Source organism: Medicago sativa, chromosome 1 (assembly GCF_051527215.1).
Source record: "Medicago sativa cultivar Bolivia chromosome 1, Bolivia_mono, whole genome shotgun sequence".
NCBI classification, from domain to species: domain Eukaryota; kingdom Viridiplantae; phylum Streptophyta; class Magnoliopsida; order Fabales; family Fabaceae; genus Medicago; species Medicago sativa.
The window spans coordinates 63,266,635-63,294,508 of record NC_140749.1 but is presented as its reverse complement, the minus strand read 5'-3'; the positions used below and the strand labels follow the sequence as shown (position 1 = coordinate 63,294,508).

The following is a 27,874-nucleotide window of genomic DNA, read 5'->3' as shown; positions in this document are numbered from 1 at the left end:
ACACTTTTCTATCATAAAAATTTCACATAATCAATACATTTTCGCTTGATCATCAAAATGTTTGCAGATACAATATATTCTCTAGTGAGACAGAGGAGTTGTCGTTGCAATCCATCAACCTCATCACATCATCACTTACTCCAAAGGCCAAAGATCTCCCGTTCGGTTGGAGTACTATAAACCATAATAAAATATTTTGATAATGTATTGAATAATTTTAGACTTTTGTTATGAATATAACTTGTATACATCTAGTAGAAATATTCAATTCAAGTTATTTTATACAAACACAGTTAGTATATGTATATATGATAAGTTTTACATCTATATAACTGAAAGTTTTATTTTTACATTTGCAAGAGACACATTTCATATCGTCACTTTAATTTTTTTTTTTGAAGAAACACTTTAATTTATTTTTATTAGACTAATTAAACAAATTTCCAAAAAAAAAAAAATACTGTATATGACCAATTTACCTTTACTGTAATAAAAAATATGAATATAATAATATTAAAAAAATGAATTAAACTTTGGTCAAAAAATAATAATATTAATTAAATTAAAGTAAATAAGAAGTAGAAAATAAAACTTAAACTCGAAGAGAAGAGAAGAGAAGAGAGAAGACGGAAATGGTGGTGGAAGAAAAAGAGAAGAAAACTCGAAGAACACAAAAAGACTTCAACCAAAAGTTACCACACCAAAACTCTTGTTCAAAAGTTTTCTTGTTTTGATCCAAGAGTTTAAGCTTTTCATTCAATTTCATATACTCAAACAATATTCTTTATTCACTCGATTCATATACATTTTATTATATTTCATCATTCCAAATTTCGAAGATCTTTCAATTTTTTGAGTTTTGCTGTTCCCATTGGAGCTAGATCCAGAATCATCACAACAACAACAACAACCAGATTATTATTTTATTCATCCGATCAATTTATCATCATCATCATATAATTAATTAATGGTAATCACTTTTCATTCTTCTTAATTCATTTTTTTTTGTACTCGTGATTCAGTCAAATCCAAGTCTTATTTTCTGACATGGAATTCCACTTTCTTCGCGATTTTTACATTTTCTTAATTTTGATTTTATTTTTTATTGGTTTATTATGTATTAATATAGCATGAGAAGCCGAATTAAGATCTTTGTAATGAGAATTTGTATAAGTAATGGATTTTGATGTCAATGTTCCGATTTGTTTGCTTCAGCTTCATTTTTTTTTATTTTTTTTATTTTATCAATGTGCGACATTGTAGGAGTGCGATTATGGTGGGTTGTGTCTTTGAGTTGTTTGTAGAAACACACATGTTCAAAATTTGTTTTTTTTCCAGTCAATTTATTTATTTTTTATCTGTTTATTTATGTTCAAAATTGGTTCAAAGGTCAATGCTTAATAGAGTATCATTAATGGTATATGTCATTGATCTATGTATAAAGTTATAGAGATGTTTCTTTAAATAGGAACTATAGGCTATGGACTTCTGAGCTGATTATTATAACTTCATTTTTGTTATGGTTATTGCATCACCTATTGATTTACATAGATTTTTAATGATCCAGGTGATGATCTTTCTATTTTATTTTATTTTTTGGTTTTTGAATTTTATTAATATGCAATTTTTCTGAGCTAAAATTAGCTTAAAAAACACGGTCAATGCTGTCCACAAGTCCTAGCTCAACTGATAAAATTGCTAGGCCGGATACCAGGACCAAGGTTCGAACCCGGCTCCTCCTCCATTTGTGCGTGTGTGAGTTTTTAGTGGCTATCGCCATTTTGTCTATCGTAAAAAAAAAGGGCAGGGTTGATACCTTGAAAATGCTGATGTTGACCTTAATAGTAGTAACATAATGTGTATATGTGGATTTTTAGGGCTTAGGAGAGAAAATTTTATCTTTTTTTTTTACTGTGCTTGTGACTAAATGTGGCACTTAATTGCGCAGTAATCCCCTCTTCATCAGAGTTTTCTGTGTGATTTGTTTTGACTCAAACCAAGTTACTGTATTTTATTATTCATATAATTTGAGATATAATCAGGAAGATAGTTAAAATCACTGCGAGGAGCATATGATATAGACGCCCATGCTAAGGAATGAGCACTATTATTAGCGTGCCGCCTAATAAAAAACAATCTGAAAATTGTTATAGCTAGCTAAAATGGTTCTATATTCATCTATTATAGAACCGTATTCTGATCTAAGATTTTGCCATGTAAAGTATCACCTACAACTTGCTTACAATCTAGTTAAAAAATGGCGTAAGTTTTTTTCGTGAAAGAATTGAGTAATCAGTCCTTTCATATATCTGTTGCTTTTGTCACATCTTTTCCTTTTGGCCTGTCTTGTTCAAAATAATATAACACAGCATAAATCCTTCAGGCCTGTCTTGTTAATTAAGATCAAAACATAAAGTCATGTGTCTTTCTTAAGTGGTCATTTAATCATTAAATAACTCTTAATCCTAACCATCTATGTAATGATTAACTCTAAATGAAGTACGACCTTACATAGATGGTTAGGATTAAGAGTTATTTAATGATTAAATGGAGTACGGCCTAATGATATATATAAGTATATCATACTCCATTTATATGTATATCAAGTCGGCCCTTAAATGTTAATTTTTGCCGTTGAGTTAGTCCTTAAAAGGATACCAAAATAGAGTAAAGCACGTCTCTTCTTTATTTTATTTATAACTGACGTCGCTTGCCTCGTTTTCATCGAAGCTTGACTATGCTGTGTATTGCTAGTTAGTTTGGAACACGGCCTGTTTTTATTAGCTTATTTGAGCTTATCTACTTGCATAAGTTTTGTGAGACTGTTTGAGAGAACTTATAAAAACAGCTTATGACAATTTTCAAAAGCTTTTTTCACCTTATTTTCGTAAGTTCTATAATGTAGCTTATAAAAATAACTTATAGCATACACAAAAACATTTTAAATTTATTTATCTTTTGCTACAGAAATAGCTTATATGAGCTTATCATAAACTTTTATCAAGATAAGCGCTTGAACTATAAGCTGCAAATAAGTTGTTTATCCAAACAAACCCTGTTTCCATGCTTACCTGCATTGACTTAAGTACAAGACGTTGTCTTCTGATTCTTTTTTCCACCACCCTTTCATCCCATAGGTGTCAGTTAAGTTGAATTAATTATTTTACAAATATGAGATTGATAATTGCAATTTTCAAATGATGCCATTATAGCAAATGTGAAGCGTTGAGTTACGATATAGGAACCAGAACTCCAACTGTGTCTTCAAACACGTTCTTTCTATCCAACATATTTTGGTTTAAGTAGCAAAGAGCTTGCTTTTCTTGAAGTGTAGTATTGGGTTTAAGACTTCTGAATAGAAAAAAAAGGCACTGAAAGAGTTTTAACCCCTTAGTTAAGTCAACTTAGCTCAACTCAGAGTCGTCTGATTCCAATTGACTATTTTATGATTTATGAGGCATCTGTTGATGCTTTCAAACCACATGAAATTTGTGGGATTTATTGCGTACAACCTGAGACAATCTTTTAGGTTATTTAGAGTCATTTCTGCTACAGACACCAAGCAGATGTTGGTTGGTTATGCATTCATTTTATCAGGGAGAATATGGATCATATCGTTTATTTTAGTTCTGACACTCTGCATTGTAGGCCACTGCTGCCACTCCTATTGTTGGTGCCCAGGTTTGGGTGGAGGATTCTGATGTAGCTTGGATAGATGGCGAGGTCTTGGAGGTTAATGGGGAAGACATAAAAGTCCTTTGTACTTCAGGAAAAACGGTGAGAATGCTTTGTATATTATTTATTAAAATCCCTTCATTTTTTTCAGCAATTTATTTTCAAGTTCTTTGAAACTACCACTTCAGGTTAATGGTATGAGAGATTTAAAACCTTAAACATGAATGATTGTGGGAATTTAAGAGTAGAATAATGAAGACAGGGTAGCTTTGTGCTTGTAGTATCCTGCAGTTTATTTGGAGTACTAAATATAATTTTTTGAAGTCGATTCATAACTAGGAACTGTCTGATGTTTTAACTCTGAATCTTTGCTCATCTCTTTTTCATCTTATAATTTGTAGGTTACTGTTAAAGCTTCCAGTGTTTATCATAAAGATACAGAAGCCCCACCATGTGGAGTGGATGATATGACAAAGCTTGCTTACCTGCATGAACCTGGTGTCCTAGATAATCTGAGATCAAGATATGATATCAATGAAATTTATGTGTGTATTCCAGACGCTAACCGTTCAAATTTTGTCTCCCTTGTATCGTATCTTAATGTTTTTATACTCATTTGACATGCTTATACTGAATTTTGCTTCCAGACTTACACAGGGAATATATTGATTGCTGTGAACCCTTTCATAAAGCTTCCTCATTTATATGATAGCCATATGATGGCGCAATATAAAGGAGCAGGCTTTGGTGAGCTAAGCCCACATCCTTTTGCTATTGCTGACGCAGCATATAGGTATATCCTCTGCAGATTAAATTAATCAGTTTACTAGTCTGACCATCCACCTAGTGGAAAAATTCTTCAATTGTTGGTAGTCTGACTGTATTGTGGATGTAGGCTTATGATCAATGAGGGAATCAGCCAGTCAATATTGGTTAGTGGTGAAAGTGGGGCTGGTAAAACAGAAAGCACAAAGTTACTTATGCGCTATCTTGCTTACATGGGAGGGAGAGCTAATGCTGCTGAAGGTAGAACTGTCGAGCAGAAAGTCCTGGAGGTAAGATAATTAGTACTTTGTATAGTTGGTATTTTGGCAAGCTGTTAGACTACGATTTATTTATGTTGTTTCTCAACCTTTTCCTGCATCTAGATTAGTGGAAACCTTACGTCATATCCTCTGAATTGGCCTCATTTTCCCCCCCTTTTATGATTATTTTCAGTCCAATCCTGTTCTAGAAGCCTTTGGAAATGCAAAGACTGTTAGAAACAATAATTCAAGGTAGGAGGTTTTTGTAAACTTTTCCTCCCTTATATTGATGCAGTGCAAATTTTACGCTTGCATCTTATTTGTACTATTTTTTCATTGTCACTTGTGACTTCTGCAGTCGTTTTGGTAAGTTTGTGGAGATTCAATTTGACCAGAAGGGAAGAATTTCTGGAGCTGCTATCAGAACTTACCTGCTGGAAAGATCACGTGTTTGCCAGTTGTCGGATCCTGAAAGGAATTATCACTGTTTCTATATGCTTTGTGCTGCACCTCAAGAGGTAATTGAATTTCTTTTGCGCTGAATCAAAATTAAGGTGACAGAAAGATCGGAACCAATCAATATGTAAATGTAGAGCATTTGTTTATGTATACGTTAATTGATTCCTAGATTGAATCATAAATATAAGTAACTCACCATCTGAGTGAACTGTCGGGCAATGTACCCGTATAGTGGTTTGGTAGAAAACCAGAGTTGGTTTCTTTCCCTTTCATCATTTTTATATATAATTTAAAACATTTATTGTTTGTTGTAAGATGTGTCCTTTTGGCTTAATTATAATAATTCTTGCTGTTGTAACTGTTAATATTAATTTGTTCATAACATCTTTAGATTCCTTTTTTTTTCTTGATATTTTATTTTTTTAATTTTTGGCAGGTTGTTCAGAAATACAAATTAGGAAACCCAAGAACATTTCATTATCTAAATCAAACAAATTGCTATGAGTTGGATGGAGTTGACGAGTTTAAAGAATATTGTGATACAAGGAGAGCAATGGATGTTGTTGGAATAAGTTTTGAAGAGCAGGTATTTCATAGGGAGCTTTTGTAGTTTCATTATGCAGTTCTTAAAGTATGATCTGTGTTTCAATTTTTGTTTTTTTCCTGTCCTGCCTCCCAATCACCATTCAGGAAGCTATATTTCAAGTGGTTGCTGCAATTTTACATCTTGGAAACATTGAATTTTCAAAAGGAAAGGAAATGGACTCGTCTACGCCCAAGGATGAAAAATCTCGGTTTCATCTACAGACTGCCGCCGAACTTTTCATGTATACAAACATTGAAAGCTTGTATTGATTATTCTTTCATTAAGGTTTACATTTCGTATCCTCTCCATGTGAAATCTTGTTTTATAATTTTTATCCAGGTGTGATGCAAAGGCACTTGAAGATTCTCTTTGCAAGCGTGTAATTGTTACTCGTGATGAAACTATTGTTAAATGCCTGGATCCAGAAGCTGCTACACTGAGCCGAGACGCTTTAGCTAAGATTGTGTACACGAGGTTGTTTGATTGGTGAGTTTTTGAGCAGAATGCACAAAAATATGGCTTGAACCATGTATTGATTTACTGATAATTTGGTCAATTTGTCCCAAGTTCCGTTTTTGTAAAATTTTGTCATCTTTTGCAGGCTGGTAGATAAAATTAACAATTCAATTGGTCAAGATCCTGACTCGAAGTCCTTAATCGGCGTGCTGGATATTTATGGTTTTGAGAGTTTCAAGACTAACAGGTGCATTATTTCCTTCACATTTTGTTGTATAGTTAATGTGTATTAGGTTTTATATTGGGCCTATCTCATCCTTAAAAAACCAGCTTGTAAGGTGAGGGGTGCCACTCTTTATAAAATCATTCCAAGTCTTATCTCTATTTAATGTGGGACTTGAGTTTTTCCCAATAATGTGGAATGATTTCTTCAAGCGAACATCCAAGAAAGGCTTCTATTGAGAATCAAGTTTGTAATCCACTGCACTTAACTCCAATGATTACCATCATGACTACCAAGCAATGAAGATGGTCATTCTTTTATGTTTTCACTCCACTGTATTTCGAACCGCTCCAACTTGAATTACTCCGCTTTTATCCCCTTATAAAACCCAATATATTGTTAATTAAACTAATTTAAAAAAAAATGTATTTCGTTGTCATCAATTAGTATTTGATAGTTTACGACGTATCTAATAAATAATGGTAGAGCTGTAGATTTCGTATTTAATACCTCGTTGTTCTGTGTACATTGCAGTTTTGAGCAATTCTGTATTAATTTGACCAATGAAAAGCTCCAGCAACATTTTAATCAGGTTTGTTTGTGAGAGGGATTTTATTCTTGTTCTTGATAATTTTTGGCATCTCTAGTTTGTATATTCAAAACAGAGACATAAGGATTGTTGAAGTTATGGGTTTTATATAATGAGACGAGAGAAATAAGGACTTTGAAGATTAATAATAACTTGATGATAGCTTGATAGTAACTTAATACAAGGGATACAAGATCCCTAATCATAAATAAATCGGGAAATAAGGATGTAAGAAACTAATCTTAGGAGATACAGTAAGATACTCTGTTGTAATATGAAGATATTATAAAATATTTTATTCTATTCTAACAAAGAGATTTATTTCTACCCGTTTGACTTGTGCTCTTGCAATGTTTGAATATGTATTCTGCAGCATGTTTTCAAAATGGAGCAAGAAGAATACAAGAAAGAGGAGATTGATTGGAGTTACATTGAATTTGTTGACAATCAAGATATTCTGGATCTCATTGAAAAGGTTTTTCCTGCTATCACCATAACCATTTTGTTGATTGGCTGTCTCTTTTAACAAACTTTTCTGTAAGATGCCCATTTCTGTTATATGCACTAAATGTGGAGGGCGATGGTTGCAAAATTTGGTCGGGTCTCAATTAGAGAAAGTAGAAGGGATTAGCATGCATACTAGCTTGTGATAGAAGGGTAGTGTGGCTTCCAGAATATTTTCCTGGATGGTGACTTGAATGGTTTTGTAGCATCATTTTTACCAGAAAACCAAGTCTAGGCATGTGCATGCGTACCTATTTATTTAATTATTAGAGAAAAGAGTGAATATAAAAAGTTAATATTTCAAATATTTGCTCTATCATAATGACATTAACTTTTGAGGAGTTTCAGAATTTTAAATTTCTACTTACTATATAGTTCCCTTTTCAGGATAAAATTTATATTTGAAGATACCGTGACACTTTTCCTTGTTAGTATAAAAAGAGATAGGAGATAAAAGAATTGTGTGGGTTTACCGTTAAACTAACTGCAGTTGCTTTCAAGAAAGTATGCTTAACATCAAATGTTTAGATGGGTGAGAGACGGGGGACATGGTTGATGACCATGATTAAAGGCATGGTAAAATGTTTTAAAGGGATGACATTTTTTATTTTTTACTCAGTAGTTTCAAAAGGGAGACCTTTATTTGTAAATGTGATCTTTGGAGTAAAAAGGAGTTGTTTCGTATTTTAAACATCTTTGGGCCTTGGAACTTTTTTTCTTTACTAATCTTTAAAGGATTCCTTCCGTTATATAATTTAATTTTGAATAAAAATAGTTATCAAAATGTATGTAATCTTAATATATCGTATATCAATTTTTTTTGGAGGGGATATCATATATCAAATTGATGACTATAACTTTTGTAATTTGATTGCTTCATAAAGAACTCTCTAATTTGAAGTGATTTTTATTTTATTATATGGTCAAATCATTTTCAAAAAGAAAAGTAGTTAAAATTATTAATGTGATGATCTTATTTTATTTAATAATATCAAATTTCTTCAACAGTTGTTTAGTTAGAGTTTTAATCCTCTTTTGGTCAAATCATTTTCAAAAAGAAAAGTAGTTAAAACTATTAATGTGATGATCTTATTTTATTTAATAGTTAAAATTATTAATGTGATGATCTTATTTTATTTAATAATATCAAATTTCTTCAACAGTTGTTTAGTTAGAGTTTTAATCCTCTTTTGGTCAAATCATTTTCAAAAAGAAAAGTAGTTAAAACTATTAATGTGATGATCTTATTTTATTTAATAATATCAAATTTCTTCAACAGTGTTTTAGTTAGAGTTTTAATCCTCTTTTTATGAACCTCCTTAACTCTCGTATATAGAAAAGTAGTTAAAACTATTAATGTGATGATCTTATTTTATTTAATAGTTAAAATTATTAATGTGATGATCTTATTTTATTTAATAATATCAAATTTCTTCAACAGTTGTTTAGTTAGAGTTTTAATCCTCTTTGGTCAAATCATTTTCAAAAAGAAAAGTAGTTAAAACTATTAATGTGATGATCTTATTTTATTTAATAATATCAAATTTCTTCAACAGTGTTTTAGTTAGAGTTTTAATCCTCTTTTTATGAACCTCCTTAACTCTCGTATATATATAGTTAGAGTTTTAATCCTCTTTTTATGAACCTCCTTAACTCTCATATATATATATATATATATATATATATATATATATATATATATATATTGAGATATTGCTTTATACTCTACCCAACATATTTCTTAGAATTTGTGGTTGGGCCTAGCACAACCTCACAAAACCGGCTTGTGTGGTGAGGATTACCCCCACTTATAAACACTTGTTCAGGTCATCTTTTATCCGATGTGGGTCTTAAACAATATTGTATTTTTTGAAGAATCAATTTTGTACTGGATTCTTGTTTATAAAGTAATTAAATATAGTTGCTTATCTTAGGAATATTTTTGTGTTTAAGTCTCAGATTTAATTTTTAAAAATAATAAAATAAATATCGATCTTCAATTATAATTTTCCCCGTGGATTGCACAGGCACATGCACTAATTATTTTAGAAAATTGTTACATTGATGATTTTAGACATAGCAACATGTTTTTAAAATCCATTGGCAAGAGCACTATTTCTTCTAGAAATCTCGATGATTTAATTCTCCTTTTGATGCATTGATATTTGTTTTCGTTATTTTAACAGAAACCATTCTGTGACTAAATTAGTTACTATTAGTATCATATAAAATAATAAACACAAAAACTGATATACGATTCCAATTTTAGTTTTATTTTCTATTTTGGATAAATTTCTGTTAGTTCTGTAAAACTTATTGTTTACCTCAGCAGAAAAGTATATTGCTTTTGAAATGGGCGAAGTTTTACACGTTCCTGGGAAGTCAATAGTAATCGGCCATTGAGGTGCTGAGTGATGCTTAGTCTTATTTTCTTATTTAACCTTTAGGATGTATCCATACTTAAACTTCACTTGCACTTTTTTTCATGTACCTTTCCTTTATTTATGTGTCACACAAGCATGACACTGGTAATTTTGATAAGCTTGAATGACATTATTATAAATTGATGGCGTGTTGAGAACAATGAAGCTTTACATTTTTGTGTAACAAAAGACTAGGTTTTGAACAAGGTCAATAAGAAGGTAATGGAAAATGTGATAACCTAAAAATTGTATTTGCACGTTGAATATAGTTGGATTTACATAATACTATCAAGACATTTTAAATGATTTTGCCATTATTCTTTAAAGGCTGATAACATAATTGTGTTTGTGCAACAATTTGACATTAGATGATTTATTATTTATCAATTTTTTGTTTTATATATTCATCTTTCAGAAACCTGGAGGCATTATTGCTCTTCTCGATGAAGCTTGGTATGTATACCCTGTACTGTCCCTTTGAACTGGTATTGGTATTATGGATATTAATATCTCTGTACCTATGGTTTAGTTTATTCATTCTATTCTGCCATAAGTTTTGACTATTTCTGCTGATGCTTAAATAGCTTATGTGCACTTATTTTGCAGTATGTTTCCTAGATCAACAAATGAAACTTTCGCGCAAAAGTTGTATCAGACGTTCAAGAACCATAAAAGGTTCAGCAAGCCCAAATTGTCACGCAGTGACTTCACAATTGGCCATTATGCTGGCGATGTAAGTTGGGAGTAGTTTTTACATATTTTCATATATATATATAATTATAATATGTAGGGTAGTTACTTGATTGAATAGCGAAGCAGAATGCTGAATATGATTTATTTCTACATTGGAAAACTCATGCGTAATATGTGGAAATTTTAGGTCACTTATCAAACTGATTTATTCCTGGACAAGAACAAAGATTATGTTGTTGCCGAACATCAAGCACTTCTGTATGCTTCCAAATGCCCCTTTGTATCGGGTTTATTTGTCCCCTCACCCGAGGAATCATCTAATAAATCAAAGTTTTCTTCAATAGGTTCCCGGTTTAAGGTTGGTGATTTTTTTGCTTTCCTTTTTCACCGAAATATGATTTGGTTTTCATCCTTATGCACTTTTGATATCCCTGTTCATATGTCCTGCAGCAACAATTACAAGCACTACTTGAAATTCTTAGTTCTACTGAGCCACACTACATTCGTTGTGTTAAACCCAATAATCTTCTCAAGCCAGCAATTTTTGAGCACAAAAATGTTTTGCAGCAACTGCGCTGTGGAGTAAGTCTTGCACTTTTCCTGGTTTTGGACCATATAGTTAATGTGATAGTTGAAGTTTAAATTGTAGCATGTAGCATGTGAGTTTGTGCTTACTACATAGTGTGTCTTCTTGTAGGGTGTCATGGAGGCAATCAGGATAAGCTGCGCTGGGTATCCCACCAGAAAAACGTTTGATGAATTTGTGGATCGATTTGGGCTTCTTGCACCCGAAGCTTTGGATCGTAGGTATATAAGTTGTTAATCTTCCTTCCTCGTCAAGGTATTAGCTTTTTTCATTCTAAAAAACTTGATTTATTTTACATTTTGCCAGTTCTGATGAGGTTACTGCTTGCAAGCGGATTTTGGAGAAGGTTGGACTTAAAGGATATCAGGTAACAATTACCATGTGGTCCACCTACTTTATTCTTTGAGCGATTTCTTGTTGTGTTTGACTTTTATCAGCGAAGTTTAGAATATGTTTTTTTTGTTGTTATGGGTGTAACACTTTCCTATCAATTAGCTAAGGTTCACTTGGATTAGAACATTGCTATGTTTTGTTCAGAATTTTCGTTAACTTGAGTATTGACAAAACTCTCCAAATTTTATTCTTTTAAGTTTTAATAATGCTTTACTTTTTGGGAACTAATGACAAATTTTTTATCTGGTTGAGTTTCTGCTGGGACTACAACTATTATTTTCTTTTCTTTGTGCTTCCATGTTTCATGACCATTAGAGCCACAAATCTCGACAATATAGTTTAGGTTTAGGAATGAGAACTATTGTGTCTGTAAGTGTGTAAATGAACTCTAATTTCTATTTTTGGCCATCAGGTAACTGCAGATATATACCTTGTGAATTATTTTAATGCTTCTCTTTATTGCGGCAGATTGGTAAAACCAAAGTGTTTCTTAGAGCTGGTCAAATGGCAGAACTAGATACTTGTAGAAGTGAGATATTAGGAAAGTCAGCAAGCATTATTCAGAGGAAAGTTCGCTCCTATTTGGCCCGCCGAAGTTTTGTCTCGATTCGCTTATCTGCTATACAGTTACAAGCTGCATGCAGAGGTATCTGCTTAGTTTCTCGAAATATTATCCTACTAGTACTATTTAGGGGAAGCTTAAACATGAGAAGACTCATGAGTTCTTTTATATGCTGTTCACAGGACAACTTGCTCGGCAAGTATATGAGGGATTGCGGCAAGAGGCTTCTAGTCTGATCATTCAGAGGTGTTTCCGCATGCATATTGCTAGGAAGGCATATAAAGAATTGTACAGCTCGGCTATTTCTATTCAAACTGGTATGCGAGGGATGGCTGCTCGCTGTGAGCTGCGCTTTAGGAAGCAGACCAGTGCAGCTATTATCATTCAGGTAGAGAACATTTTAAAATCCCTCTTTGTAGGATATTTTAACGTATGTATTTTTGTTATTGGCAAATGTCCATACATTACACAACCATTGTTGCTAATCTTGGATTTAATTTTATAATTTTTATTTATTTTAGTTTTCCTTTGTGATTGTGTATTGCAGAGCCACTGCCGGAGATACTTGGCACACCATCATTTTATGAACTTAAAGAAGGCAGCAATTGCCACCCAATGTGCATGGAGAGGAAAAGTTGCTCGGCGAGAACTAAAAAATCTCAAGATGGTAACTACCTCTTTCTCCCAGGAAAACATTTTTTAATCCATCAATGAGATGTTGTAAACTTTTAAAATAATTTGGTAAGAATATAAAAATTACGGATAGGACACAATATAATAGTTTATTAAAGTGAGTTCACTTTTGGGCATTGTTAGAAGGAAAAATGTTCAAGTTTAGATAGATACCTAACACTAGCCGCACCTTATTGCTTATTAATGGAAACCATGTTAAGGTTCTTCATTTCCAAGTTCACCCCATACTCATTGTACCATTGCATGAATCTCACCACATATACAATACATTGTTAGTTTGCATAAATCTCAGTTGCACTTGGCTGCATTTTGACAAGGGAAGGAACAAATGCCATGATTGTATTATTCTTGTTTATGTGATGTTTTCTTTTGAATTATTTAAGCAAAAACCACTTATATTTTCACCCATGCGCTTTTTGGTTTTGGAACAATTAATAATATCCCATTAATTTTTGATCCACCATTTTTAGGATAAATGTCACCCATGCCTCCATTAAGAAATACATAACGTAGAAAAGTATGTGTTTCTTTGTTAAGATATCTCATGGATCCAGTACCAAAGCTCTGCAGGTCATTTGTCTGCTAATTTTGTATATGCATTTTTCTGTTTTGTTTCTAGTTTAAAACCTTGAAACTCAATCAAAGGCTCTATTCTTCAACTTTTCCTTGTCCTGCCATAGACTTCACCCTTACTAGACCTTCTTTTTCCTTATGTTTTGTCTATCTCCATATGTAAGAAATATTTGCACCGGATTGCATAACTGTGCAGTATCAGCTGTGCACTTCTAGTTTACTTGAGTATAGCATTGCTCATGAAAAAGTACATTAGGACTACAACTATCTGCGATCGTTGAACCTTATAATAATAGAATTAATTATTTGTGCATTTTGTTAGGATTTTTACAGACCATGCTATTTTGTCTGTTGGAAATGGCGTTTGTTTTAAAGCTCTTGTTATGATTGCAATCTATCCACATATTTAATTTGTTATTCAGTGATTGAAACTTTTATTTTATATCAGGCTGCAAGAGAAACCGGAGCTCTCCAAGCTGCCAAAAATAAGCTTGAAAAGCAAGTTGAAGACCTTACATTGAGGCTGCAGCTTGAAAAACGCATTAGGGTAAATAACTATTATTTTCAGTGTGAACTGCCAACTGTAATTGTTTTATTTTACCAAACTGGCAGCCTGATCTGTGTTAAGCACATCAATCAATTTAAGTTATTTATTGTAGTATGGTCGATTAGCTCTAGACAATACTTATGTGGAAACTTTAATAGGTGGAGTAAACTTGACTTGTACACAATATTTTTTTTTAGACAGAAACACACTGTCAAGGGTCTTCCCTTGCAAAGCTTCTTAAATCTCTTTAAACAAATGTAGGTTGACATGGAAGAAGCAAAAAGACAAGAGAATGAAAAATTACAATCTGCTTTGCAAGAGATGCAACTTCAGTTCAAAGAAACTAAGTCATTGCTTCAAAAGGAGCGTGAGGCCTCAAAAAGAGAAGCAGAGAGAGTGCCTGTCATACAGGAGGTTCCTGTTGTTGATCATGGTTTGATGGAGAAGCTAACTAGTGAAAATGAGAAACTCAAGGTGAGCTGATTATGGGCATTAAATTGTCCTCTGTGCTGAAACATAGTATTGGTTATACTTTGAATTTTCATACCATTAATCCTGCACTACCTGGAGTCCATTGCAGACCTTGGTGAGCTCACTGGAAATGAAAATTGACGAAACAGAGAAAAGGTATGAAGAGGCTAATAAAATCAGTGAAGAAAGGTTGAAGCAAGCTTTGGATGCTGAGTCGAAAATAATCCAGTTGAAAACTTCTATGCAAAGGTTTTGATTTGTGATTAAAGCTTCGTTGTTATCTCGTACATATATTTACATCGTTTAAAATATTTCTTGCCTTAAGTCTTTGAAGCAGTATCCATTCATTGAAACTATAAGATGTGTACCATTATGACCTTTTTTTTACTTACATAAATTTTGGTAGGCTTGAAGATAAATTCTTAGATATGGAAACCGAAAACCAGGTTCTTCGGCAACAGTCTCTGCTTAACTCATCTGTGAAACCAATGTCAGAGCACCTTTCTACCCATGTATATGAGGTAAATTGTGCTTGCTTAAGTATGAATTTTCGCATTCTCTGTATGCAAATATGAACCTTTTGGGCTATTGATTTTTATCTGCAGAAGTTGGAAAATGGTCACCATATGGTAGAAGATCAGAAAGCTGCTGTAAGTACATTACTTTCTTCTCTTGTCTACATTCTTTTTCTATAACACGCCAGCTTTTTTGTTAAATGGAATCTAAAATGAGTTAACTTTGCAGGAAACACAAAGTGTCACACCTGTGAAAAAGTTTGGTACAGAATCTGATAGCAAATTAAGGAGATCCTACATTGAACGTCAACATGTGCGTGCTTAATAAATTTGACATTTAATATGTCAGTTCTTTATGCAATTATGTTCACCTTTTTAACTCGTATTTCAAACGTAGGAAAATGTTGATGCCCTTATCAATTGTGTTATGAAAAATATTGGATTCCATCATGGAAAGCCTGTTGCCGCGTTCACCATTTACAAATGTCTTCTCCACTGGAAATCATTTGAAGCGGAAAGAACAAGTGTATTTGATCGCCTTATCCAGATGATTGGTTCGGCAATTGAGGTACTTTTCTATTTAGAGATATAAAGTATAATACTTTGAACCTTCACCTAATAACTTGAGCTTTTATGAAAATTCATCCTTGAAATAGTATCAGAACCTGTATAACTAAATGGTTAAGAGATCAATTGTTTCCGTCGATGTCATAATTGCACTGATTATTTTAAATTCCTAACTTAGTAGATTCTAAAACAATGATATGTAGTCTAGTGGAATGTAGTATTCATCTTCAGTCTATAATTGCTGTATTAGGTTAGGTGTTCGTGTTTGCATGTTTGTGTTTAGTTCTATCTATTGCATCGATATGATCACCATTTCAAATTAAATGTTAAAAGTTAATGAATACAAGTGTAAATGTTGCTTTTTGGCCCTGGTAGTTTCATGGTTCAAGTTCAACTGTTATAGTTACCCTCCAGCAGTTTTTCTTAAAAGAGTTATAACTTATAACATCTGATGTAAGTTATTGTCACATATGTGTTATTAAATGATACTCCCTCCGGTCCTATTTATAGGAAACAATTGACTTTTTAGATTCATTCAATAATTGATGTAGACCGGAGGGAGTATTATTCTAATTTTCAGTGAAAGTCTATAGTTATGATTTTTTCTTTTATTGTAAAATTAAGTAATGGATCCCTTATCCAATATAACTTTTTCTTCCACGCTCACTTTCCAGAATCAAGATGACAATGATCTTATGGCCTATTGGCTGTCAAATACGTCTGCACTATTGTTTCTGCTTCAACAAAGTTTAAAATCTGGTGGTTCGACTGATTCAACCCCAGTTAGAAAACCACCAAATCCGACATCCCTCTTTGGAAGAATGACTATGGTAATAATCTTATTGCAGTGTTTGTAATCTATTAACTCTTCAAAGATTTCATATTGATTTGATGGCTGAATTGCAGGGTTTTCGATCATCTCCTTCTTCTGCCAACCTTCCTGCCCCGTTGGAGGTTGTACGCAAGGTAGATGCTAAGTATCCTGCTTTGCTTTTCAAGCAACAGCTCACGGCTTATGTGGAGAAAATATATGGCATCTTGCGGGACAACTTGAAGAAAGAGTTGCAATCATTTATTTCATTATGTATCCAGGTATTTTGAATACAATTGTTTAATTGAATCTGGATGGAATGAGTTACGTGTCTTATTATATTCTACACAGTTCTCTTATCTTGTGCATATATACTATCTGCCTTTTGGAAATACTTTCTTGTTTCTGGAAATTTCTAAAAGATTCTGGTCCTCCATTGTGTTCTACTCTAGTCACATAGGTTTTTAATAGGTTTGTTTGGGATATTTGGCGGTCCCTGAATCAAAGGGTATTCGTCTTTTTTTCTTTCTGGACGGTCATAAAATTCTAGTGGCGGTAAAGTTGAAATCCTGGAATTTGTTAAGTGCAAAGTGGACTGGTTTCCGATATCCGGTTTCGTTTCTTTATGGTTCACTAATCCCGAAGGCCATAGGATGCTTGAGGGTTTCTGATTTGTATTAACAATTAGTGGCGGCATTATCTTGTTTGTAGTTGTTAGGTCGCTGGTACTGCTATATGCGTGTTTGGGTGGGTAGGTGTGCTTATTCCTGGTTTACATTCATTTCTTGTAATTGTCTTCTAAGTTTTGGCACTTGTTCTAAAATTTGGTGTTTTAAATAAAGTTTTTAGCTTATAATTTTGTTTAATACTGTTACTCATGCATTTCATATTGCTGATATACAGGCCCCAAGAACATCAAAAGGAGTCTTAAGATCTGGTCGATCTTTTAGTAAAGATTCTCCCATGGGTCACTGGCAGAGTATCATTGAATCCCTCAACACCCTTCTCTGCACTATGAAAGAGAACTTTGTAAGAAAATAAATTATGGTTTATTTACTTTTTGAGTATTGTGTAATTACTTTTTTTGCCCATTTATGCTATTTATAAAAATTGCTTATACATGATATATTGTTATGGGTTTCAGGTGCCTCCTGTCCTTATCCAAAAGATCTTCTCTCAAACGTTTTCATATATTAATGTTCAACTCTTCAATAGGTAAGTAGTTTCTGCATGCATTCTTTGACGTAGTTGTTTTGGTTGCCATGGTGCTTTTATCTTAAAGTTTAACATTATGTTTTTAATAAATGATTGGCAGTCTTCTTCTGCGGCGTGATTGTTGCACATTCAGCAACGGAGAATATGTTAAGGCTGGTTTAGCAGAATTGGAGCTATGGTGCTGCCAAGCAAAGGAGGAGGTATTAATTTTTGTTTTAGATAGATTTTGAGTTAACCCGCTTGGGTTGGCCTGGTGGTATTGGCTTGGGATCTGGGAGTGTGCTCCTCCTTGAGGTCTCAGGTTCGATTCTCTCTGGTGCCAGTTTAGGTGGGCTAATTTAGCTTCTTAAAAAAAAAAGATAGATTTTGAGTTATTGCACATATTACTTGGCTGTAGTAAAATTACGTAATTACCTATGCCTACTCTGTATGGCTTTTGGGTTTGGTGTATGTGTGTCTTCAGAAAGTCTAACCAAATTGTCTTGGGTTTGCAGTATGCTGGGACATCTTGGGATGAGCTCAAACACATAAGACAGGCAGTTGGATTCTTGGTAAGTGTTTCTTTGTTTCATAACATGGCACCATTTATCTTACTGATGTTGTTTCAAAATTTTGATAATCAATGTGGTTACCAAGCATCATGTTATGCTCCCAGTCCACTTGCTGTCCACTTGCTGTAATTAATTAAGATCTGACAATTTCGCCTTGGGTTTATCATAGGATAAATCCTGTCTAAATACCCACGTGGCATTGCGTCGTGCTTCACTTAAATCTTTTTAACCGTCAAAATGAATTTTTTATTGGTTTTAGGATAAAGATCATGCTTAAACAAACTTCTGTAAGTTTAAAATATGATCTAACAAATCTTACGTACCCAACTTACTAGCAACATGGATAGCGGTGACACAGGTTTTGGCAACACAGTGATTAAGCTTTCTTTTAGAATTTTTGTTGGGCCTAACTCAATTCCATAAATCAGCCTTGTGAGGCGGGGAGCGCGTACCACTTATAAGTTATAACCACTATTCAGGCTATATCACTATGAGACTTATAACACATTTGAAAATACCTAACCCATTACATCCATGCCATCTGCTACATCAGATTGGGGAAAGGAATATTGAAACCCATTGAAGTTGTCCGACGATATTAGTTCATAAGAAACTTCATCCTGTATATTATTTGAAAAGCTAAACATAAGGCCGTCCTCTGTGATAAGTGATTTTTTTAACCTCCCAATGTTGAAGCTAATGGTTTTAGCAGTTTATTTTTCTAAATAACTAATCTTTACAGTAGTTCAGGTTTGCTTGGTAAACTAATCTTATAGCATCTATCTTTGTGATGATTTTACTTAAGAACACTAATGCTGACAAATGTCTTAACTCTTAGTTGAATAAGACACTATGAAAATTTATTGTTTTTCAAAATAAACATTTTTTATGTGATTAAAATTCAATGTCTTAATTATATTTTTATTGGTTTCATTATTGTCATTTTTAACAGGTTATTCATCAGAAGTATAGGATTTCCTATGATGAAATCATCAATGATTTATGCCCCGTAAGTATCTATCCATCTGAAGCTTTCTGTGATAGTATGGGGCGTGCATCTCATTTATTTGTTCATATTATTAGTTGCCTGTCTTTGATACAACACCCAACACTGTCTTCCATGAGTTGACGGGCTCTTGAAATTTGTGTTGATTTGATTTCTTTTTATTTGTTGCTAAGGAAACATCATGATTTAGTATTTTTCTTTAAGTAGCGATTAAGGTGTTTGCCTATATTGTTTATCACATTAAACTTGGAGATTGCATGAGGCTACTGTTAAGACTGAATTTCAAATTTATTTCTGCATTTAGTCCTAACGATGGATTGGACAAGGAAATCAATTTTTACATTATACTAAATTAATAATCTCTTGCTATTTGCACTCATGCTCTTCATAAATGTCTTTTCGAGAGTGTTTCTCTCGTGCCTCTTCCTTATTCCAACAAATTTTCTGCATCAGATCATGAGTGTTCAGCAGCTGTACAGAGTATGCACACTTTACTGGGATGCTAACTACAACACTCGAAGCGTATCTCCAGATGTAAGTTTTTTTTCCTTTCTTTTTCCGCTATATTTTGCTCCAATATCAGCAGGCTATTAACACGCTGAAATCATTCAGGTCCTTTCAAGCATGAAGGTACTTATGGCTGAGGACTCTAATAATGCTCAGAGTGATTCTTTCTTGTTGGACGATACTTCCAGGTGAGAGTGCTTGTTTATGGAATGCCAATTGATGCATTTTGATCTTTAGAATCATGATAGTGAGAATATACCTGCCATTGCTATGAGAGAGGAAAGTTTATTGATATAATTTCTTTGTTGTTTGACACGGGAAAAATAGATGCAGCATAAGTTGCTTCTATTATTTATTTATTTATTTATTTTTGGATCATCCTCAGAATCTATAATCAATTCATTAATTATTTATCAGACTTATAACTCAATTATTTGTGATTTTTATTTAATTGATATAAATTCAATAAAAGAAGATACTATTCCAATTATTTACATGTTTACTAACTTTTACTTCTTACTACAGCATCCCATTCTCAGTTGATGACCTCTCTACCTCACTGCAAGAGAGAGATTTTTCTGAGATGAAACCAGCAGATGAGCTTCTCGAGAATCCCGCCTTCCAATTTTTGAATGAGTAGGCGGCAAGGGAAGCTTAGTAGTATACATTTATCATAGTCATTAAGGAAGGCAACGAAATCCGTTGCTGGTCCTTGCATAGCGGTTGTATATACAATTCTGTTTTCATTCTTTTTTCTTTCTACATAATTTTGTTTTCATTTTACCATCCTGCTGCATCTTGTTTATCATGTCCCTGTGTCCCTGCATTGCGTGGCTCTGATGTAAAGTTATTTTTTCATTCTTTTCTTGACATTCAATTGTAAAATCTTCATTTTAAAGAGGGGATAGGGATATTATTAAGATTAGTGAGCTTGCCTTTGTATGTCCATTTTCGTGATTCTGGTTTAATCTAGCCAGAAAACCCTTTAAAAAGTGAAGCTGAGCTGCTTACAATTGTGTTTGTGGTCGAAGCTCACTTTCCACATTTTGTTTTGCTGTGTAAAGTGATAAGAATGAACATTTACACATAATCAATAGATTGTTCATATTCTAGAGTCTGAACTCAAGCATTGCTTTTATTTTCTTTTCTCTTGTCCTGAGAGCCCCCAAGTGCAACATCGCCAAACAGATTCTTATACTTAATGAAGTCAGACTTTGTTCTTATCACCGCAAAAATGAACTTTTTTTTGTTTAAGAAAATAAACTTGAAATGGAGAAAGTAGCAAGATCAAGATGATCATAATTTATAATTTGGGTTTAATATGCATAAGTTAGACTTGTAGTGAGTTCAACAATTTCTTAACTTAGCATACGCTGCAATGTAATTAAATGAAAAAAAAAAAAAGTTTCCAATGGTAAGAAAGTGCATTATTTTTGGCTGAATGCATGAAACAAATATTCTCATGCTGTGAATAATATTAATATAGTACTATTTCAATTCATTTGCAACAATAAATTGTCTTTAAAAAGGTGCTTGAAATGAAAATAAGAATCAAACTTGGAAGTTGGATAGAAGCTTTTTCTTTTAATTTTAAGATGAAAAACACGTGTGGTTTTTCAGGGAACATTGTTCTAAAGAAACGTTTATCGTTGGATATCTCATGTGTTTGCTAATGTAATCAAATCATCATTAGGTGATAAGATAATACTCCCTCCGGTCCTATTTATAAGAGAAAGTTAGGTCAACAAAAGTTAATGTATTTAGACTGAATTTTTAACTAGATACATCAACTTTTGTTGACCCAAGTTTCTCTTATAAATAGGACCGGAGGGAGTACTATCTTTGTAGTTGCAAAATTTCTCCATTTGATGCATTAAATTGCCTCAGACAAACATTTGAAAATCTTAAAATTCTTCACACAACCAGGTGGACATTGTGAGTCGAATGTCATGTCAATTAATTCCGTCACCACAACGTAAATTTGGAGGAAAATGAGAAGGTAACTACCAAATTATAAAAGAAAAAAAAATCCAAAAAATCCAAAAAACCAAAATTGCACAATTGTGATATTTGAGGGATCAAACTGAATTTAAACTTAATATATTCTCCTACTAGATAAATATGTTTTTTTCAATTCAAAATTACAAGTTTTAAAATTTAGTTTCTCCAGAGGAACTAAAAACAATTATTTTTAGAGTAAGAGCATAATTATCGGTGCAAAAGCACCGTGGTATCACACTAGCCAATGCCACCATATTAGAGTGGTATGGATAATTGGCATGGTATAGAGTCTCTTTACATTTCCATAATGTCTTTGCATTACAACGGTGGTTTTCCTGCCATTACTTGCTTTTTGTTGACTTTTATTATTTTTTAATTAATAAATGTGTGTTTTGATTATAAATTTGAAGTATATTGTAAGATTAGTGGAACCCATTTTAAAGTTTTGGAGAATAGTATGAATATTTAGAAAATGTAGTTGAATGATTTAAATAATTGAAAAATGTGAAATAATATAATGTATTCATTGGGACCCATTTATACCACCCATATGGGTGGCATTGGATGTGGGTGCTCTAAAGATCCAATTTGATCTCTCACAATTTCTTCGCGGTCAATTTATGGATAAAATAATACACAAATTAATGCATGACATTTTCATTTCGGAGACAAGTTAGTAGAGCCGGTTTGAATAAGACTTATTTTGAGCTTAAGCAAAAACCTTATGCAAATAAATAGCTTTTATGTATCTCTTACTTATAAATGTTAACACGTCTCACTATACTTAACCTAATTTTTCCCTCCACACTTTTGCATTTAGTGTTTATCTATAGTAAAATAAAATTATGTTCCTAGTTATATGCTATATTTTTTGGAAAGGAATAACCGATAACCCGTCTCACTATACTTAACCTAATCTCTTACTTATAAATGTTAACCCGTCTCGCTATACTTAACCTAATTTTAACCTAATTTTTCCCTCCACACTTTTGCATTTAATGGTTATCTAAATAAAATAAAATAATGTTCCTAATTAGATGCTATTTTTTTGGAAAGGAATAACCGTTAACCAGTCTCGCTACATCTCTTACTTATAAATGTTAACCCGTCTCACTATACTTAACCTAATTTTAACCTAATTTTTCTCTCCACACTTTTGCATATAATGTTTATCTAAAGTAAAATAAAATTATGTTCCTAATTATATGCTATTTTTTTGGAAAGGAATAATCGTTAACACGTCTCGCTATACTTAACCTAATCTCTTACTTATAAATGTTAACCCGTCTCGCTATACTTAACCTATTATGTTACGTTACGGTATCAAGGATGATGTCATGGAAATATTATGTTATGGTACAGTACCAACGTCTATGCTTCTTAATATTATGAAATACTATATGATAATCATGACATTCATCTAAACTATTTTGTTACATATTACCGTCAAATATTACCTTCCATATGACACGTGCGTTAGCACGGGTCGATGGTTTAGTTATTTATAAGTTTGTCAACATAGTTTACGATAAAACAGTTCAAAAAGATACAATTTTCGTTAATAAACCCTTAAAAGAAAGAGAAAAAGAGAGTAATATGATAAATACAATGTGTTGATAAAAAAATAAAAATAGATTTTTTTGAGGGAAAAAATAAAATAGATATAAAATAAGATATTAAATAAGTGTATAAAACTTAGAGCTGTTCATGTAACATTGTTATTGTTGTATATTCAAGTCCTAAATTTTATTACCGAGTTTAACAAAAAAATGTTATTGAAGATTTTGTCTTCTTGTCCATAACAATATAACATGCTACGCTGTTGTTGTACTACATTTTTCATGCCAACAACGTTGAAGGCTGTAGCCTCCACCACAAACCGACCTTTTTTTTAAACAAAATTGCTCATCTTTGTTGGTTTAACTTCAAACCCATCACAGTTTCTTAGTAAAGATTCGACCTTTTTGAAACAATGATGAAGATGAATGAACAATCATTGAATGATGCCATGATGGAGGTGAGGGAAGATTTCATGGTTTCACCAGCTGGTGACAGTGAACCAACACACAGAATGGCACATTTTCTTAAACCCGTTGCAAATGGTGTTCTGAGACCAACAGTTTTGTGTTTCCATTTGGTGAAGCAACAATCACTTTGGAAGATGTCATATGGTTTTGGGGGGTTACCCTGTGCTTGGTGATCCTGTTTTCATCTCACTTGAAGAAGATAAAGAAATGAGAGAGGTGGAAAATAAATTGATACTTGCAAGATATCAACTTTCTAATGACAAACATAGCCAGGCTACCACAACAACATGGATGGATAATTTCATTGATAAAGGTAGTGAAATTGAACATGAAGCATTCCTTGCTGCTTGGTTATCAATGTTTGTTTTTCCAGATAGAATTTCGGTCTTGCTGTTTTTCTTGCTAGAGGGAATGCTATTGCTCTAGCACCGGCCGTTTTGGCCACCATATGTAAGGATTTAACTTTGTTTAAGAAAAAATTGTTGATTTTTCAAAATATCCTGTTGGGGGTGATAGATATCCTTTACAAGTTACTCTTCATTCAATCACCCTTGTTCCTTCCATATCTGTTGAGGATTGTCAGCATGTGTTGGACAAAGGTATAATTATGAGTACTAAATAAACACCAACACGCAAGAGAGACAATGAGACCTATCAAAGATATCACAATCCCCCAACTATAATGAAGCCACTAAATGAAAGTTAAAAAACAACAAGGCCTAAATCAAAAGAGCTTTGACCAAAGACTAATAACCTAGAAGATAAATTAAAAAAGGTATGATGGTGGCCAAGACAAAAATCCAAGAAGCAGGAGCAGCTTCACGTGACATAGAGCATTTGCAGGACTCCAAAAGATGCTATAGCAGCACATTGGAGCAATCAATACAAGCGTGGCAAGCAAAAAGACAAAACACCATTCTCCAAAGTTCACGCACACAGAGGCCCACAAGGCAAAAGAAACCAAAAAAGATGCCTTCTTTAGGAGCTACCACCACCAACCCAATTAAACATATACCAGCAATCCCTACACGCAGCTGCAAAACTTTGTCAATAAGAAAGGAACCCTCTAACTGTAACACCCCGTTTTCCCAACATAAAATTTTCATTTAAAATCAGAGTATTTAGTTCATAACGGAATGCTACACACTACTTTAACATCTCAAAACAGATAATAATAATTATCCTTCAAATTCATCATCATCAAAAATCTTAAACTGTTGCAGCGGAAAATAGTTCAACATTTTAAAGTCTTGGCACGCAGGCCTTATTGGAAAATCTCATAAATTAGTTCATAAAGGAGACACGTAAGGAATAGCAGTAAAAGCAAGCCCCCATCCCGTTACGTATCAGAGCACCTAAACACCAAGTGAGGAGTCCACTCACGAACGCCTCTAATCTTTATTACCTGCACATTACCCACGGTCGAGGCAACATATACGTAGAAGGGGTGAGATTTTATAATCAATACATTAAGCATATAATCTAATAAAATGCATTTAACAACTTAAACATTAATAACATATCAACAATTAACAATTAGCATATTTTTCATTTCATAACAAATACACTCATCAAATACCATTACTAATTTCATCGCAAATCATAATCAACTTAACACTCAATTTGACGACACAACTCATCTTTGACCATGCAACTCTATCAACTCAACAACAACTTGACAACACAACTCATCTTTGACCATGCAACTCTATCAACTCAACAACAACTTGACAACTTAAACAACATGAAACTTCTTGATATGCAAATGCATGTGGTACCATTCAACAACAAAATGAGCATAATAGGCTCTTCAACGTGTGAGCACAAAGGCTACCGGGCCTAAAGCCCCCAACTTTAATGAGCACAAAGGCTGCCGGGCCTAAAGCCCCCAACTTTAATGAGCACAATGGCTGCCGGGCCTAAAGCCCCCAACTTTAATGAGCACAATGGCTGCCGGGCCTAAAGCCCCCAACTTTAATGAGTATGCAATGAACTCAACTTCCAACAACTTAGACTACAACATAAACAACTCATACGACTCATAATCATGGACCACTCCTTGAATTCTACAACATAGACCGACTCATGCAACTTCAAGACACTAACAGTCAAACGCAGGGAACAGCAGCAAGATACAACATTTAATAACACTTGAATGCGTTAACATCCTCAAAGGAAGGAATTACACCAACATAAGTATCATAAAGCATCATTATAACATTCATGCAACAACACTACTAATCTCAGTCACCTGAACAAACTTCTGGAGCTTATGAAAGTATCCTAAACAGCTCTCTTACTTACTTCTAAGGTCAACTCAAGACTACATGTGCGAAAGGATCGCATCGGGACAATTTTGGGCAACTAACAGCCTAATCTCGCAGTTGCGAGTAACTTTGCTCGCAATGGCGAGCAAAGCTTGCATTCTGGGTTCCTAAGTCTTTACTCGCAGTGGCGAGTTAGTCTGCTCGCAATGGCGAGCTTACAGGTCACTCGCAGTTGCGAGTTAGATTGCTCGCAGTTGCGAGCTCTGGGTTCTAGCTCGCAGTTGCGAGTGTTCTTGCTCGCAGATGCGAGCGATGAATGTCAGTACGGCCAGAAACCTAAAAATCACAATTTTTCACCTATATTCATGATTCCTTCATCCAAATAGCATCTAATTATCATCTTAAGTAATATCTAAGGTCTGTACACTAATTTTGCATCAATCGAACATCTGTTCATGATTCAATCATCAAAATTGATCCTAAACCTAATTCTCAATTCTCACCAAAACTTAACCTAATCATGCTAAATTCATCCTATAGAATTATACCCTTAATAATATTGAGAATTAGTCTCACCCTTACCTGATAATAGCAGAATCGCAGCCCTCATTTGGTTCTTCTCTCTTTCTGACTTTTCTCCCTTTTTCTCCAAAAACGTACGTACTACTTTTCCTAACTTATGTCTGTCTATTTATCTCTCCTTTTTACTCTTCTCACTACTAATTGCTCATCTCACCACGCAACCCAATCTTTAATATTTTTATTTTATTTCTCATATCTTATTTTATTTAATAATAAAATAAGTCACACCAACATAACAACTTCACAACATCAATATACTTCACGTCATTCTAGAAAATCACATAATTTATCTATAAATCATGCAAACTATTTAAATTCTTAAATCATATAAATATATATATAAATAAATATATAAATCCTCATTAAATTAAGTAAATAATTAAGACGGGCGTTACACTAACAATCTCTCTCCGTTAAAACCCTATAGTACAGAGCCACTGCCGCCTGCCTTAGTCCAATTCTAAGTGTTAACATAAGCAGATCCTTCTCTTCAAGGCTTCTTTCAATCATTGTGTTTGAGAGAGGATCTCTCAAGATTTGGTAACCCTACAGAAATAGAATAAGTTAGATTAACTTGGTTGTATTTTTGTTGGGTTACTTATCTTGAGAAGATTCTACTTGAAGAGAAAGATCTGCTCATGTTTATAACTTATATCATCTATATAAGGAGCTGCTCATGTGATTTCCTTGATTATGATGAATCTGAGCAAGGGAATAGAAGATAAGTGGATGAGTAGAGAAAGGGAAAGGGAAAGGGAAAGAAAGAATGGAAGCGAAAGAGAAGAAAAAGCAAGAAGATGGATGAGGGAAGGGAAGCTAAGAGAAGGGAAATGGATGAGTACAGAGAGAGAAAGGGAAATAAAGAAAAGAAAAAGCATGAATCTGATTAAGGAAGGGAAGATGGATGAGTAGAGAGTTTGTTGAATATCTTGCAACAGTTTAGTTGGTTTGACATGATCAAGAGTGTTAAGAGTTTGTTGATACTCTTCAATAATATTTTGAAAATACATAATTATCTAGACTATATAGACTATTTCTTTATTTTCTGATCTTCTCTTTCTTGTTATTTTTCTCAAACAACTATATCTTGTTATTAGCCTCTTGTTAACTAAATCAATATTGTTGTTCTGTTTCTTGGTTTTTACATTATGAAAATGTCAAAACATAAAACAAAAAACCACCTCGAACGAGGGCCAATATTCCCTTAAATCCATTTCTGTTTTTATGTTTTTCTATATTTTTGTTTCATAGTATGGTTTTTGGATAAGAGTGGATAATTGTTATTTTTTATTTGTTTTCTTGAATTTGTGGTTTTTCTGATTTTGAGTAGAGGAAACTTTGAGACTGTGATGATGTTTGCAATGTTT

At 33.3% G+C, this 27,874-nt stretch overlaps 1 protein-coding gene across 1 annotated transcript; it reads left to right on the top strand.

Moving 5' to 3' along the window:
- Nucleotides 1-601: 601 nt before the first annotated feature.
- LOC146956255 (myosin-6-like) lies at nucleotides 602-20,751 on the top strand. The gene is made up of 39 exons (XM_085727972.1): nucleotides 602-970; nucleotides 3,649-3,777; nucleotides 4,077-4,220; nucleotides 4,323-4,468; nucleotides 4,571-4,730; nucleotides 4,894-4,952; nucleotides 5,059-5,218; nucleotides 5,596-5,745; nucleotides 5,850-5,986; nucleotides 6,085-6,231; nucleotides 6,347-6,448; nucleotides 6,959-7,016; nucleotides 7,387-7,488; nucleotides 10,356-10,393; nucleotides 10,547-10,673; nucleotides 10,821-10,991; nucleotides 11,084-11,215; nucleotides 11,331-11,440; nucleotides 11,526-11,586; nucleotides 12,081-12,258; nucleotides 12,357-12,562; nucleotides 12,722-12,841; nucleotides 13,889-13,987; nucleotides 14,249-14,461; nucleotides 14,568-14,707; nucleotides 14,865-14,979; nucleotides 15,064-15,108; nucleotides 15,203-15,286; nucleotides 15,371-15,541; nucleotides 16,215-16,370; nucleotides 16,447-16,632; nucleotides 17,255-17,380; nucleotides 17,496-17,566; nucleotides 17,667-17,766; nucleotides 18,061-18,117; nucleotides 19,070-19,126; nucleotides 19,577-19,657; nucleotides 19,736-19,818; nucleotides 20,156-20,751. The coding sequence occupies exons 1-39, from the start codon at nucleotides 968-970 to the stop codon at nucleotides 20,268-20,270; spliced, it is 4,539 nt and encodes a 1,512-aa protein (XP_085584098.1). The 5' UTR covers nucleotides 602-967; the 3' UTR covers nucleotides 20,271-20,751.
- The last annotated feature ends 7,123 nt before the right edge of the window (nucleotides 20,752-27,874 follow it).